This window comes from Benincasa hispida, chromosome 12 (genome assembly GCF_027475165.1).
Source record: "Benincasa hispida cultivar pf3 chromosome 12, pf3_genome.v1.1, whole genome shotgun sequence".
Taxonomy (NCBI): domain Eukaryota; kingdom Viridiplantae; phylum Streptophyta; class Magnoliopsida; order Cucurbitales; family Cucurbitaceae; genus Benincasa; species Benincasa hispida.
The window spans coordinates 43,041,286-43,057,584 of record NC_143489.1 but is presented as its reverse complement, the minus strand read 5'-3'; the positions used below and the strand labels follow the sequence as shown (position 1 = coordinate 43,057,584).

Sequence of the window (16,299 nt, the reverse complement as noted above, 5' to 3'; positions counted from 1 at the left end):
CCTAGATAGTAGTGGGTTCAGATCCATAACTCATCAGGAGTTTATTTACTCCGAACGAATGTATTTATCCATCGAGAGTTCTCTAATTTCCCGATATGTTATTGTAGTTGGGAGTTTTAGGAGTTTGATTCACAGTTTCTGAAATTAAACTCCCGAAGATTGACTACCCGTTGGGAGATAATAGAACTCATGACGCCGTCATTGAAAATTAGAGCAATTATCCAAGCCTTTTTTTGTTTTTTTTTTATTTATTTTTATTTTGATCTGAATAATCTAAAATTTAGAATATTATTAAGAAAACAAACACATAAAGAACAAAACGTATTTCCATACAAATAAACAAAAATAAAAACAAAGTCGATAGTATTCTTTATTACACAAAAGAGAGAAAATTTAGCAAAGATAATCTACAAAACAAATATGTATTGACGAATACATAGAAGAACGTGTGATGTGTCACACCCTGTCCCCCACCCTCTTAACCTAGGAAAGGGCGTGATTGCAGCAGTTATAAACCCTTTTGCTGACACTTATTGTCTAATAACTCTTGCGGAATAACTCTGATACCAAGATATAACTCATATACAACGAATGTCTTTAGGCCAAAAATTTATAAAATTCAGAAACATAACATGTTTAGAGTCACACTAGAATCACAAGTCCCAAAGCCCAAAATCCTAGTCTCTATATGAACAACTATAACATGTGTACAATATTTACAGTAACCACCTAACAGACGGGTTACAATATCTTTATCCTTTAGTGACAGAGCAGATGCAGAGCTATCTTCTGAGGATTTGACCGCTACCTGAAGGAAAGGAAAACATTTGAAAACGAGGTGAGCTTGCTAGCCTAGTGAGTAACTTAAGAAAGATAACTGATTCTCATGCAAAAATCTCAATAAAAAGTTTAAACTGAAATATAAGCTTCTACAATATCTTGTACTGCAGTATAAACATTTTCCAAGCATAAAACGTATAAAGCTAAAAACATGAAACAGTAAAACTGTTTCTCAGTTGAGAATATCCCTGCTGTGCTTAAAAATAATCCTAACACCAACTACTAGTCAAGAGAGAACCCTTTTGCTCAATCTCGGACTCTATCTTCCTACGTGCACGTAGCCATACTAAGTACCGTCATACCTTAGGTACTTCTGCTCAGATACCTTCTCAAATATCCTTCAGTATCGAGCTGCTAGGATACCTTCTCAAATGTCCTTTGGTATCAAGTTGGTTTGGTACCTTCTTAAACGTCCTTCAGTACCAAGTTGGTTAGATACCTTCTCAAATGTCCTTCGGTATCTAGTTGGGCGGATACCTTCTCAAATGTCCTTCGGTATCGCATTTTAAGTAAAACTAGTCATAAATAACTTTCTCTTTAAAGCATGTAAAGTATAATACATATAAAAAACATGGCTTTAAAGATACTAATGCATGCTGGGTACATTTAACACATATAAATAGCTTCTCAACTAACTTCTCACATATGCATGCGTTTAAAACATAACTCATGGTTTGCTTGGAAATCACTTTGTAAAACTTGCTGGCAAGAGAATAATCTTCTTTAAAACATGCTTTCTTTAAAACATTGTAAATATTTTAGTCAAACATTTTAGTCAAATGTTTTAGTCACTCACCTCGATTGCTTAGGAACTTTTCACTCTAGAAGTTCCTTGTTTACCTCAGGCTCCCTTTTTCACCCTTAGAATCCAGATTCAATTTACAACTCAGATTACTCATAGTTCTAAACCTTATTTCGAGATACTTCTACAAATATATTCCAAAATGTCTCAAGAAGCTTACCCTAAATTTTGAGCTGAGAACTTCTCGTGGTTTGGCCGGAATCACAAAATCTTCAAGACTAGCCCAAGCTTATCCGACAGCTTGACCCTTCTGTCTTCTTCTTAGTTTCCAGCCCAAACCTTTAGAGATTTTTCTCTGGAAGCCCTACCCTAAAAACTAGACTTTCATAGCTTTCAAGTGGCTTTAGAATCACTCCAAACGCACGAGTATATTGGGAGAACTTCTCATCCCAAATTGATGCTGTTTTCCAGACTTCACTGTCCACTGCGTCCTCTTTAAAGCTCTATGATCAACGCATGGATTTTGCTCCCAACGCAATGTTTACTCAGCTCTCCCACTCTTTTTAATGTCTTTTTGAATTTTGATCTAAAAAAGAAGTCATTGGCTCTATTTATAGGCGTCCAAACACTCTCCAAGGTCGACACCTCCTAGTTGGCTACATGTCTAAGTGTTTCTTCCTCACACTACCAATACAACTTTTGACCAATGCAATCTAAGTGTCCTTCTCCTATATAGCCAATGCAAGGGGGCTCAAATTTCATGTCCTCTTATGTAACCACCTCAAATTTTTAAGGCTTAAAGTTTCCTCCCAAGAAGACACATGTTTGATGACATCCTCTAGGTGAGCTCATCTTTCTTATGCGTCCATAAATCCTTGGATGTTCAATGCATAGTCCATAATTAATGCATAACAAGCCAACTCACTTAGTCACCGCAAGTCCTAACCATCGCAAGAGCCAGCCACCACCAACGCATAGGATGGCCGCTCGTCCTTGACGCATAGCTCACTCATCCTAATGTTAAACAAGTCCCCACGGGGACCCATCCCCGTTTATATATATATATATATAAGTTAATCAGGGACGGGGTTAGAGTCGGGCAGGGCGGGGTACCCTCCCCGTCTCTACTCCGTCCCCAATCGGGGACTCGGTTATAATCCCCGGTTTGACACCCATCCCCGGTCAAGTTGAGGATTCCCTGCCTCGTCGGGGCAGGGACCCGACCCCGCGAGGATTTTTGCCAACCGTAGTTCTCAGCCTTAAACCTCCAAATACACAAAGACCACAAGTTCAACTCCAAAAGAATAACTAATCTCAACCCATCCCACACAACATTCAAATTTCATTAACTTCCACAAACAAACAAAAGTCATAAGATGAATCCTTAAAAATTGGGATACTCCTTTATACTCGACCAATAACTTATTTCAAAGTTTTATTCATTCTTTATTCATCCTTAAAAATAAATCTTTTCTAACCAAACTTGTAATCCAAAACAAATTATAACCTGTATTTGATTCAAAAATTAAGAATTTTATCAACAAAAAACTAAATACAAAAACATTATTAAATGACGTCTAAATAGTTATTAAACTAAGTCTAAGTTAATTATTTACCATATGAATACTACGCTATTTTCATCAACAAAACTCATCTTATTGATTAAAGAGAAAATGACATTTTAAAATTTTGTTTATTCAATATTGTTTGGGGGATACAACATTTAGGTCTAGACAACACGTTTAAATGTTAGACTACCATCAATGAAACTAATACTTAAGCATTCTTGATTAATTTTAATAATGGTGAACAACACTCAAAGATTCAAGAACATATTCAAAATAGAGAGAAAGTAACATCCTTTAACTTTTATCTCTTTTTTCTTTTCTTTAGAGTACTACAATTCATGTCGAGAGAGTGTAGAGATTCAAATGCACCCTAGAGATTTAAAGATTGCTAATATCTTAATTAATTTTGATTATTTAACTCTAAGAAAGTAACATTTTTTTTGCCTATTTTTCATAGGCAAATCCACCACAAGATGGGTCAGAAACCAAAGATGCCATAAACCCATGAGCAAAGATCAGTTATGAACATAATTTTTTATTTGCAAAAGTTGAAGGAAATTATCCTAAACAGAATCCATCAAACACAAGCATGAAAAAAGAACAAACAAACCATGATTTCTCAATCAAAATCCCTAAACATACCCTCATTTCACCATCAAAATACCTTAAACACAGTCATGAAAGAGAGAGATTACCTGTGCTAATCGATGACGGCACGTGTTCGACGGCCCAACTTTGATCGACGATTTGGGGGGAGCGACGTTCGAGCAGAGGGGATTAGAGAGGCAGAAGACGAAAGGGGATTGTGGGAGGTGAGATTTCATATCTGATTCATTTCAAATCTAATATTAGGGTTACTAACTCCCGACAGGTATTATGTAATTGTCATGAGTTAGTACTAACTCCCAACTCTTAAACTTAGTTGTCGGCAGATACTCAATTCCCATGCGTATTCGAACTCAATTCCCACGCGTATCTTCTGACGATGAGGAAGAACCTTTGGGAGTTATGCACAACTCCCGACGGGTTGATTAACCTACCACAACCCGTCGGGAGATAGGAATATTGCACCAGAACTCCCAACGTTGGGTTAACTTCGTCGAGAGTTACTTATAACTCCTGACATTATACGACGTCTAGAGATATTATATCTCTCGATAGTGGGTTTTAGTGTCCGGAGATCTTTTTTTCTTGTAGTGAGTAAACAACCTAAATCCATCATGTTTAGATTAATTGGTTGCATTGCAAATGAAAACTATTTTCTTGTATTTTTACCATATGTTTATTTTCGTTATTTTTATTCATTTGATTTGTAATTAATCCGTTATAAAATATTGGTAATAATTTTATCAATATGGATTAAAAAATGCAAAAAGTTAAAAATAAAGATATAATTTTTATAACTATGTATATATCAGATGAAAATTTATTGATAAAATAAGTTGATTTCATTTTAATAAAAATATATAAAACTAAAAAAGTCATAAAAAACTAATGAATATCCAACGTATTTTTATTTTAATTTTAAAGAAACAGAAAACAAAAGCTAACTGCCAAACATATTTTTTTATTCTTATTCTTTAAGAACAGAAACAATCAAAATGGTATGTATGATTTTTTTAAAAAAAAATATAAAGTTGAAAATAAATTTTCAAAAACTAAAAATTAAAAATAAAAAATGAAATGATTACAAATCAGACTTAATTTAAAAGGGTAGAAGAATCTAACATAAGGACGGGCCCAAGGGGAAGCCCATCTAACATTAGCATTTGCAAGCAAAGCAGCGATATCGTATGGGGTTGCTGCAGAGTTTGCTGTATCTGTTGTTTAAGGCAATTTTTCATGCATATCGACATCGTATCCAAACTTAGCAAAATTACACATCGCAATTCACTCCTTTTCTTTTTATCACCATTTCCATTTTTCACAAACACAAGTCATTCTCTACAATCTTCTTCCTCTTGTTCCTCTTCTTCTTCAATCAAACCCGATGCCATGCCAAGCCAAAAAATGCAGACCCACACAAACAACAACCAAACAATACCCCAAAAACAAGGAGTAATCATCACTGTCTACGTTGAATCTCCAAAATTACAAGACAATAATTCCCATAAACCTCCCATTATTCCCCACAATAACATCAACAATCCAAACTCTGCTCTTCCCAAAACCCCCAATTCCACAGGCTACGATCGTCGGGCTCAGCTTCTCGCCTACTCTCGCCACCTCAGAAATCAAAATTCCTCTCTCTCCCAATCGTCCAAAACCGAATCCAAGGCAATATTTTCCCTACCCTTTTGTTATTTTTTGTCTTGTGATTAGTGAAATTCTCAACAAAAAAATAAAATGAAACGTTGTTTCTTGCTGACAGAAATGGAAATGGAGGGTCCGATCGGAGGCGCCGGCGGTGCGGCGGATGCCCTCGAGAAGGGCGTTGCAGCGGTGGAGATATGAACGTGTTGGGATGATGAGAGAAGAGACAACAGAGGTGGTGGATCAGCCATGCCGGCCCAAGTGCTTTGGTGGAAAAAGCAGCAAGAAAAGCACCGTCAAATCGGGCTCTTCCATATTTGTAAATTTCTCAAAGCATTCAATATGATTCTATATGAAAACCCATTTGATCCTTTTTACTCATCTATGCTTTGTTAGTATGCTGACTAATGTGGGTATCTGTTTCCAGAGGAAATTGAAGAGTTTGTTGGGAGAGTTATCAAATGGCTGCAAACGCTAGTGGGTAAGGATTGAGAACGAAAATGGTGAGATAATCAGATCCGCCATTTGTGTTAGAGTTCGTTGTTTTTCACCACGTTACGATGTGCACTTGCTGCGTATTGATTGGGCTGCGAAGAAGCAAAGTTTAAGGGTGTTGTGTATGTTGATGACTTGGGTGCAAGGAAAAAATGTTTCTCTTCCAACTCGTTGTGGGGTGGTTGTGTTTCTTTTGACTTTTTGACGTTTAACACTCTTTAGTGGTTATGTTGGTTTTGTTTTTTGGTCGTGCTTTGTTTTCTTCCACCATCAAACATAACTTCTTTCTCATTTAGGTACGCACGAGACAATTTTGCTAGCAAGCAACCAAATAGTGTAATGTGCATATTTCATCTAAGTAATCTCACTTTTTTTTAGCTTATCATGTCATCCCCCTCTCATTCATTCCATTTCAACGAGATGGAGTAACGTCTTCTAGCTACACATCACATGCTCATGGTGCCTCAACACCCCCAATTCGAACACACGCCTTGCAACACGTCACCATTACCGATACCATAGCAACCTCCTTGGACCTCCAACACGAGCATAATTCTAAAAGCAAAATACGAAGAAGGATTTGATTTAAAAAAACCATACTATAAAATAATTCCAAAGTATGCTCTACATACGAATAAAGAAATGTCGGTAGTATGAACAAAAAAACTACACTGATCTTCGTGCAACTCAATCCCATTATACAGCAGAAAAAGTTTTTAAAAAGACAAATTTCAAGAATTTGCCACACGACACGAACGAGAGGATTACAAATAGATAAGTGCAGCAAAATTGCACTCAAATATTTGACTATCAGGATTTAGTGGTGGAATGAATGTGGTTGGGCAAAGACAATGCCACAATGGGTTAGTCCAAGTGCAAAGCAGACCATGGAGTCCTGGAAAAAAAAGATGGAACATTGACGAAAAGAACCATAAAAATATTAAATGTTATTTAACATCATAAGGGATCAGAAAAAAATATATATTTGTTCCATTGTCGTGGTCTGTTTAGTCAGTCAATGTAAATCAAATGCATCCCCAAATGATAATTGATAACAAATCAAAGCAGCTCAGAAGGAGCTCCGCTGCTGAAATACCTTCCTTCTTGCTTTCCAGACTAAATCTCTGAGATGGATCCTGGCTATTCCCCTGAACAACGGCGGAGAAGAAAACACCCAAGACTGGCTGTTAAATCCAAATTTTGACCATTAAAGAAAAAGAAGGGGGGAAAAAAGCGCTACAAATGAGCTATGCACCATGAACAGAGTGGGTATGACTTCTAAGCGACGGAATAATGCCGACAGACCTCCAATACAAGAAAAGTTTTAAGAGAATATACATGCCCTATCTCGATAAAAGCTTGCTTGCCCCTAACTCCCACTCGTCCCACTTCTTTCCTATGTAATAAGTTATGGAATTCTGTTAAGTCCTCCTCTTTGTCTTGGCCGCCTCGACCTCCCAAATATAATTCTGCGGAAACCACGTCCTGGTCCACCAGCTGCCGTAGAACCGAGACCTGCAGCACGATGCATCCCAAGATCAATCTCATCTGTCCTGTTGTAGTCCCTATGATATCTATTACGAGAAAACAGACCACCATCCCGTCCAAAACCAAATGCATCCATGGAAAAGAAAGCATCATCATCTAAATTGTCATCCATGTCAGAATCATACTCACTATAAAAACCACTTTGGTGAGGTTCCAACACGTAGTCCCCAAGAACAACTGCTCCAGGGATCGATGATATAATCGTGCTGATCACGTCACTTCGCTCCCTCTCGTGCTCAAATCTCTTCCATTTCTCTTCAAGCACAGGGTCCACTTGGCGTGGTCGTGCTAATGGATGCTTCGCTCTAACGTGCTTCTTCAGCTCCTTGTAACGTCCAACAAATGAGCAATTATCCTGCATGCAATTTCTCTTCTTAGAATTAAGATACTTCCGTGCCGGTTCCACCACTGTCCACCCTTTAACCTGTCCCCTACAAAGGGGACATAAAAGCTCTGGCACATCAACCTTTTCACTTGGCTGCCCTGCTTCCAAATTGAAGGTTACATTTTCCACCGGCACATTCAATTGTTCTGAAATTTGAGTTGATGTAACCTTTGTGTAGGCTTTCTTGTATTGATCGAGACAATTTGAATATCGGCGACCAGTTGCACACATATAAGGCCGGCAACCCTTATTATATGAGGAACAAAGAAGAAGCACGGCATTGTGAGGGAACTCCATACAGACTGAGCAGGTAGCATCCTCCCACTCTTTTTTATCCGACCCTTTGCATTTTTTCTTCTTGAGGTAAACATTTTTAGCAACTTTCAATGGACTAGATGGTAATGGATATGAGTTTGCCCTAGAACGTCTAGAGTCAGAGTTACTCTGCATCTTTTTCATAGCCATTCACAAGTTGAACCTGAAATCATTTAGGGGGGAGTGGGGGCGTCAGATGACTCTTTAACAGGGAACCTATCAAGATTTTCACAAACTCATATCTGCACCTGAATTTAATTACAATCTAAAATCAAGAAGGGGAAATCAATACCACAAAATTTAAGTTCCATGCCTAAGCCTTGATAAGCATTTACTAGCAAAGTCAGCTTTTGGACTTAATTGCATAACAAATAAATAATAATAGCACCAGGAAGAAAAATAGAATATAATATAGGCAATTACATAAGAATATCGACTCTCTCCATAAACAAAGAATGACAAAAAAATAGCACCAGGAGGGGAAAAAATAGACAAAAGTACATGATGAAGCAGGTGGACTTGAAACAACTAGAGAACATCAATCCTTACATACACAATATCCATCCCTTGACAAAACCAAAAACGAAAAAATCTCCATAAGCAAGTTAAGGAACTGAACCAACTAAAAAAGTTACATTTTTTATAGTTTCAAGAAAAGCACCTTAAGCAATTAACCTGCTAAGTCAATTACAATGTTTAAACTTTTAGAAGAAAATTGTCCAATTTCAGTCCCTTACCATCTGAAATGACCAACTCCCTTAACTAAAGGAAACTTCGAATCCACATATCACTTGTGAATCACCATATTCAGAAAAACAAACCAACAAAAAAATATTATTAAAAACAAATCTCCACATTCAATCTTTTAGGTCTCAACTTTGCCTCAATGGTCATGCCACAATAAACTCATTCAAATATAATATATTTTTAATTTTGGAACTTTGAACTTTTTGCCACTGACTTCCTTTTCATTTTAACTTATAATATAGCACATTTGCTTATTCAAACACAATGATCAGTCACTCTCTCATTTTCTTTTTTTTCTTTATTCTTGTTCTTTAATTTTGACGATAAACCAAACTTCCATCAGGAAAAGATAAAAAAATACAAGGGTATCCAAAAAAATTAAGCCCACAAAAGCTCTACCAAAGAAACCATCTTGAATCAAGCAAAATAAGACCCAACAAATAATTTCAAAAAGTTTTCACCACCGATGCCCACGGAGAAACATGGAGCATGACAAGGGATCAAATTGAATGTCACTAGGGTCCTCTCCTCTAAAGATTTTATTCCCCCCCCCCCCCCCCCCCAACAAAACAAAGCACACATCCCGGTTTGCCTAGAAAAGTCTCTCCTTCTCTCAAAAGGGTGGATGGAGAAGGAACTCCTCAATCATCTCATTGTAAACTCTTTGTCGGGCAAACTAAAATCCAAACACCTCAAAGAAAAACAATAACTCCAAACAAACCATGGAAAAATCATACTCCAAAGTATATGATCTAGGTATTCCTATGCCACTGACAAAGAACAGTTAGTGATTAACACTAACTCTAACTCGTAAAAACACCCCATATGTAGGCAAAGATCAAAAACCTTGCTACCAATGAATTAATAATCTAAAATGAGAAACTGATGATGATAGAATTTGAAATTAATATTTATAGCCAAGTTAACAATACCACGTTACATCATCTAAAATTATTACTAGATTTGTTAATTTATTTGTTTAACCAAATTTTTTATGATACTAATCTTGTCATGTAATCAAGTTAAATCTCCAAAATACCTATATGGATGGAAAAATAAGGTCTAATGCATTTAAATAAAGAACTTCAATACCCTAAGAAAGGTCCATAGGCATCAAGGTTGACATCTTTGAAAAGAGTTGAAGGGAACAACTAGAAATGCATTAGATGTGAGTGGCTTCCTTAGATATTTGAGGGAGGAGGACAAAAATGTCTAACAACACGATTGTATCATCTTCATCATTAAAATATTATCAAACTTATGATAATGATGGCATGTTTTTCACTCCATGTCCTCAAACTTCATTCTAATCAAGGGATTGCGGGTAAAACTAAGTAAATTGAGAAAGAAGAACTAAATAAACCTCTATTTTAATTTATAAATCAACACAAAAATCCTACATACTTTCCCAGTAACAAAGAATATTTTATTATTCAACACCAATATACCTGAAGAACACAATAGACTAGTATACATTTATACCATACATGGAAAAAATATACAGGCATGGCATAAGTTATCTCACATATCATCTGTATACAATGTCATTGTTCAACTTGGAGAATGCTTCTGAGCATAGATTCAAACTTTCTTATTGTAATCTTGGAAACAAAGTTCTTTGGTCATGAAAGGGAGAAAGTCATCTATGCATCTTATTTTTCGTTTTTTTTTTTCCTCGTTTGTGTGTGTGGATAGAAACAACCTTTCTTGGGAAAAATGAAAGAATATAAAGGCATGCATCAAATTAAACTCTCATCCAATGGGCCTTCAAAAGAGCCTCACTTCACTTCGATGAACAATATTATGCAAAAGAACTTCTTAGATAGGCTCTACCCTTTTTGAAATTAAAATATGTTTGAATCATATGATTTACATATTTCTTCATAAAATACGATATTTTACATCACATTTCATTTGGGTTAGATGACATATTTAATCCCAAAACTTTCATGGTTAGATCAAATAAGTTTTTGAACTTCAAAAAGCACTCAGTAGTAACATAAACTTTCAAAATTGCGTCTTATATATTCTTGAAGTTTAAAAATGTCAAAGTCCTGAACTTTCAAATTGTAACAAATATATCCTAGCATATACTAACATTTTTTAAAAATTAAAAAACCTACTAGACTAAAATTGAATTTTGTGCCTAATGGGACATTAAACTTTCAATTTTGTATCCAATAGATACGTGATTTTTTTTTTTTAAATGAAAAAATATCAATGAACTATTAAGCACAAAATTGAGATCATAGAGACTTATTAAACACAAAATCAAAAGTTTAAGGTTTTTTTTATAATAAAATGATAAAAGTTTGGGGATTTATAAGAAACTTTTTAAAGTAAAGGAACCTATTAGACATTTTTTAAAATTCAAGAATCTATTTGCCACAAACCTAAAAATTCACTAAACATATAATTTACTTTTGATTTGTTATATTCATTGACTTTTTTGGGGGGATAAAAAGAAGCTTGGATTAAAAAACATAATAACAATAATAATAAATAATAAAAGAAAGGGGAAAAACAACCTAGGAATCAGGGGTAAAGAGAACCCCCTCCCACAAGAATAGCAAGAAAGCTTTCCAGTTGATTCACAATTGCGAAAAAGGTTGTAGTTACAAAAGAATTTTCTTATGAGTCTCCACCAAGAGGAAGTGAAAAAGACATTTTTCAAAAACACTCTGTTTCTTTCCAACCAAATAAGACACAATAAAGCCCTAGCCCCCACCCACAATTCCACAAAATTTTGGCCTATTTGGACCAATAACAGAAGGAGAAGACCTCCACCAACCAATCTTCAATACATTAACTTAATCAGTATGATTCTATAATTTCATAACATGACCAGTAAGTATTCATTAAACAAAATTTGATATTAAAGATTATGGTACAGTATTTCTACAAAGTCTTTTCAAAGAAAAAGTTATCTGACATAGTGAGACAACTCAACTATCCGATCTTCTAACAATTAGCGTGAGAACAATGAAATCTACACATAACTACGTACGTCGCCCACTTGGGTGTGGGCACCCATAAATTTTCAGGCCAGAATAGAAAAAGTTAATCCGACAGAATAAAAAATGACCACGACTTCCTAGAAATCAGGGTGCCAGTCAAGTAAACACTTGGAATTATTGTTGGTCGGTAAAGAATTGTTTCACTCTAAAATAGCAGCAAGCAATCAGCACAACTGAAAATGCATGACATCAACCTTTTGGGATTATAAAAAAAATAATAATAAACCCAACTTTGGGAGCTAAAGAGAGAGTATTCATTTAAAATTGAAGGCAGATATGGGGTTATATAATTCCCAATCAAATGATTTCGACGGGCGAACAGAGAGGAACTAACCCAATAATAACAAACCCTAAAAAATGGGGAAACGTGGGATTTAACATAAGTGAGTGAGAAACACAGTGTGATCAATAATGTCAGAACCCAACAGGCAACAGGCATCCGAGACAATGAGAAAAGGATCCACCCTCCAGAAACAAGAAACTGAAAAAAAAAAAAAAGAGAGAGAGAGATACAGAAAACTAAGATCGGGAAAAAGAGAATTGGAACGAAGCGTACCTGGATGGGTGAGTGATTCCCGGAATTGAAGGCGTGGTGGAGGAGGGAGAGCAAGGAAATTGAAATCAAAGGAAGAATAAGTGAATTGTGAAGTTAAGAAGAAGAAGGAGGACGAGAAGAAGAAGAAGAAGAAGAAGAAGAAGAAGAAGAAGAAGAAGGCGGGGAAGGAGAGCGGAGGATCGAGGCCAAGCGCTCTGGCCTTTCCGGAGGGTTGTTCTGGCCTGCTGGGACTTGCGTGCGTGGTGCCGCTTCAGAGGATTTCCCTTTTTCTTTTCTTTTAAACGTGAAATTCCATTTGGAAGTTCCTGTGTTGTCCACGACACTATGAACTCACCATGTCGATACGCAACATGGGCCCAAACTTCGGCCTCAATACTCCATTCATGTGGGTCATTTCTTGGGCTCAGGCCCTATTCTGAAAGCCCGTTCACCTTTTAGGTTGCCTCTAAGTTTCAAATTTATCTTTGAAATTTTTAGCCTATTAGTCCAATCCACTACTAGTATTTCATAAATTTTCTAAGATTTAGAAAATTTTCATATTTAGATTTAAGCTGCATTTTCTCTTCACATTTTTAACCTTTTCATCTATTCTCTCATAAAACAATTTAGAAATGGAAATTTGTATTGGATGGCAAATTAAGATTAGAGTTTAGCAAACATGACTCCAACTTTTCATATTTTACAAATATGGCAAATTTTTCACTCGCCCAAATCATGTTACAGTTATAGAAGATATTTTTTACTCAATTTTTTTTATTCCAAAATTTCCCTTGAGGGATTTAATTTTCTTTTTCATTTCTTCTATTTTTGACATTGCATTTGTTTGAGCAGTTTGATGCGATTTCGTCTGGTTGAATAATTTTTTTGAAGTTGCGATTCAACTCCCCCAATGATCCTATGAAGTTTTATCCCATACAATTTCTGCCATCTGATTGCTCTTTGATGTAACTTATTTTCTAATTTTTTTTATGCATTTGATTATTGTTTGATGTTAAGTAATTTTTATGTTGTGTATATAATGTTGGATGTTTCTATTTATGTATGTGCATTTTAGAGTACATTGGAAATTAGGATGTTTTTTACATTGATTTTGTTCTATTTTTTTATTTTAGTTTTGTTATGCTTGTGAATATATCACTGGCACGATATACTAATATTTTGTGTATCAGTAAATATGTATTTCTCATTATTTTTATTCCATATTTTCTCTCAATAATTAATTGATAGAGAGATAGAAAAGTAACGACTGGCGACCGATGATTGTATGTGTGGCGGTCGATAAAGGTAAGCAGTGAGGAGGTGGAGCAATGGTTGACTAATATTTTATTAACAATTTATCAGTCAAGTGCATCATTATCAAGTATATAAAGTATATCAATCAAGTATATCAAGTCTATCAGCAGTATAAACGAGTGCATGATTGACAAGTATATCAAATATATAAGTCAAGCGCATCATAATCAAATATATCAATTAAGTGTATCAATTGTATATCAGTAGTGTATCAAGTGTATACCAAATATAAGATATGGGTGTATCAGGCACCAATCAGTAAATACTTGATTAGTTAATGTAATTAAAACGAAGTATATCAATAATATATCATCTATATATATTCAACATAAGGTATATCATTTAACAAATGTACTTGATATTAAATATATCAATGAAAGAATATATTTCAGTGTTTTACTTTTTAATACTTGGGTTGGTCGACTTTTGCAAGATCTACAAAAGAAGAAAAAGTGAAGGTACACTTGCAAATATTAAATCCTATCTTGATATACATGCAATTGCTCCTTTAGAAATTTGGTAAAATTTCTTGAAATTAGGAGAATGATGAACTAAATTCTGTGCATTTTCTTATACTCAATTTATTTGTATTTTCTATTTCCTTTATTAGATTTAATGGTTTCCATATTTTCCTTTGTTCCATACTTCTTAATATATATTTTATTAAAGGTAAAAAAATTCACATTCCAACTATTTTATGTAGATTTGGCTATTATATTCCCTGATGTGAAAGGATAATTTAAATATACCATGTAATAGGGAATATACAATATTCATATATATTTAAGGTTCAATGATATGTAATATACAATATCTTATACATTTTAAATATTCTAAATTAATCAAATATACATTTTTTATATGGAGATATATGAATATGTTATCACGTATATTGTCTATTCGTTAATTATTATATGCATTATGTTATTTTTAATATACATTCATTTTTCTATTTCTCTTCACAATGAAGGTAGGGTTGGCCACCATTGATCGTGAGAAGGAAAATTTCGCAGTTTAAAAGAAAAGTTTTCCTCTTTTTGATTCAATTTCAAATACATAACCATATAGGAAAGACGTGATCTGTGACTTTTCAATTGTATTATTATTTTTATTATTATGATCGAATGAGAACAAGGGCTTCTTATTAATTGGACCCCTACTTTAGTGGAAATATGAAACCCATTAGATTATTCATGTAAAATATAATAACTTTAAACGATGATGAAAAATGAACTTAATGTTAGGCTATTTGTGTAGAAACCTATTTATCCTTATGTAGTTATCTTGTCTCTAAATTTTCAATTAAATTCTCAAACTTACAATTATGTATTTTACAAGTCCCTAATTCTAAAATTTATAAAAATTAGTCGATTTATGTGAATGTTTAGAGTTGAATCTAATGAAACTCTAAACTCTCAGTTTTGTATAGTATTTTTTAGTGTTAAAAGATATCAATGTTCATGGACTAAATTTTTAATTTTGAATATTTAGGGACCAAGTAAATACAAACTTCAAAGTTTAGGAACCAACTTTGTAAATTAACCTCATTCTAGATGTCTGGTCGAAATGTGACTCACTACAAGAAATAATGGTTTCGGTAGCTAACGAAAAAGGCTATAAAAAACCTTTTATAATCTTTTGTCGAAGGTCCAGATAGCCCATGTTATCAAAAGTCTAAGATTTTTTATAGCTTTTTTTTAAAGTTATAATGGATGCTATAGTAGAGTTTGAAGATGTAGCATGTATACATAGCTATGGAAACATTCGACAACATTAGTCACTAAAGCTAGCTATGGAAACATTCGACAACATTAGTCATTAAAGCTAGCTATGGAAACATTAGACAACATTAGTCATTAAAGCTATTTTTTTCATATAATAGCTTGCTCTCATGCTATCTTTAATATATAATAGCCTTTTTTTTAATGTTTTCTTTGACATATTGATAAGCAAATAATTGGCAATGATTAGGAATTGGAGCATTAAAAGGGTTACTTCTAAATTAAGCTTCCAAGTATGAAGAGTTGCAACCCTTCAAGAATCAAAACCACCAATAGTCATAATGAATTTGGAAATTCATATTCATTCACATATTTGATATTAGATGTATCAATTTATAATAATGTATTTACATTTATGGAGGTTCAAGCATGTAGTTGAAGAGTTTTTGTTGAACATAGCCAAATAGATGAAAGGTTATGTCATTTCAAGTTGTCTTTTCAATTAGTATAAATACCTATGTAATTTTGTCATTTGGGACAACACTTTGAATTTGAATGAAATTTTTTATTCTCTCAAGTTTTATGTTTTTTCTTTATATTCTTGTGTTTATAATGCATGTATTAGAACTTTCAATCTAGTTTGATCAATTAGACTGTAGAGAGTTTGAAATCTTGAAGTTTGGAATAAGTTCTCCTTTCTTCTAGATCATCGATCAATCTACCAAGCCAAATTTGTTTAGCTTTCTTGGGGTTGTTATCATTTTGTTTATTGAGGGTTATTCTTATTATCGTTGTGAGGTTTCACCTAGAATAAAGGGG

General features: G+C 34.4%; 2 protein-coding genes across 5 annotated transcripts; one reads left to right on the top strand and one right to left on the bottom strand.

Moving 5' to 3' along the window:
- Positions 1 to 4,949: 4,949 nt before the first annotated feature.
- On the top strand, positions 4,950 to 6,280 carry LOC120067113 (uncharacterized). Its single transcript, XM_039018533.2, has 3 exons — positions 4,950 to 5,427; positions 5,522 to 5,722; positions 5,831 to 6,280. Exons 1-3 carry the CDS (start codon positions 4,993 to 4,995, stop codon positions 5,879 to 5,881), a joined length of 687 nt encoding a protein of 228 aa, XP_038874461.1. The 5' UTR covers positions 4,950 to 4,992; the 3' UTR covers positions 5,882 to 6,280.
- A 534-nt stretch (positions 6,281 to 6,814) lies between these two features.
- Positions 6,815 to 12,775, bottom strand: LOC120067111 (forkhead box protein, putative (DUF1644)). Of its 4 annotated transcripts, XM_090308686.1 has the most exons (4): positions 12,467 to 12,716; positions 12,245 to 12,391; positions 7,576 to 8,309; positions 6,815 to 7,413 (listed from the first exon to the last, which is right to left on the bottom strand). In XM_090308686.1, exons 3-4 carry the CDS (start codon positions 8,294 to 8,296, stop codon positions 7,307 to 7,309), a joined length of 828 nt encoding a protein of 275 aa, XP_090164812.1. In that variant the 5' UTR covers positions 8,297 to 8,309; positions 12,245 to 12,391; positions 12,467 to 12,716; the 3' UTR covers positions 6,815 to 7,306. The 4 variants fall into 4 exon arrangements, with proteins under 4 accessions (XP_090164812.1, XP_038874459.1, XP_038874460.1 ...); XM_039018531.2 differs by having other exon boundaries at positions 6,815 to 8,309; positions 12,467 to 12,764; XM_039018532.2 differs by lacking the exon at positions 12,245 to 12,391 and having other exon boundaries at positions 12,467 to 12,759.
- Between the last annotated feature and the right edge of the window lie 3,524 nt (positions 12,776 to 16,299).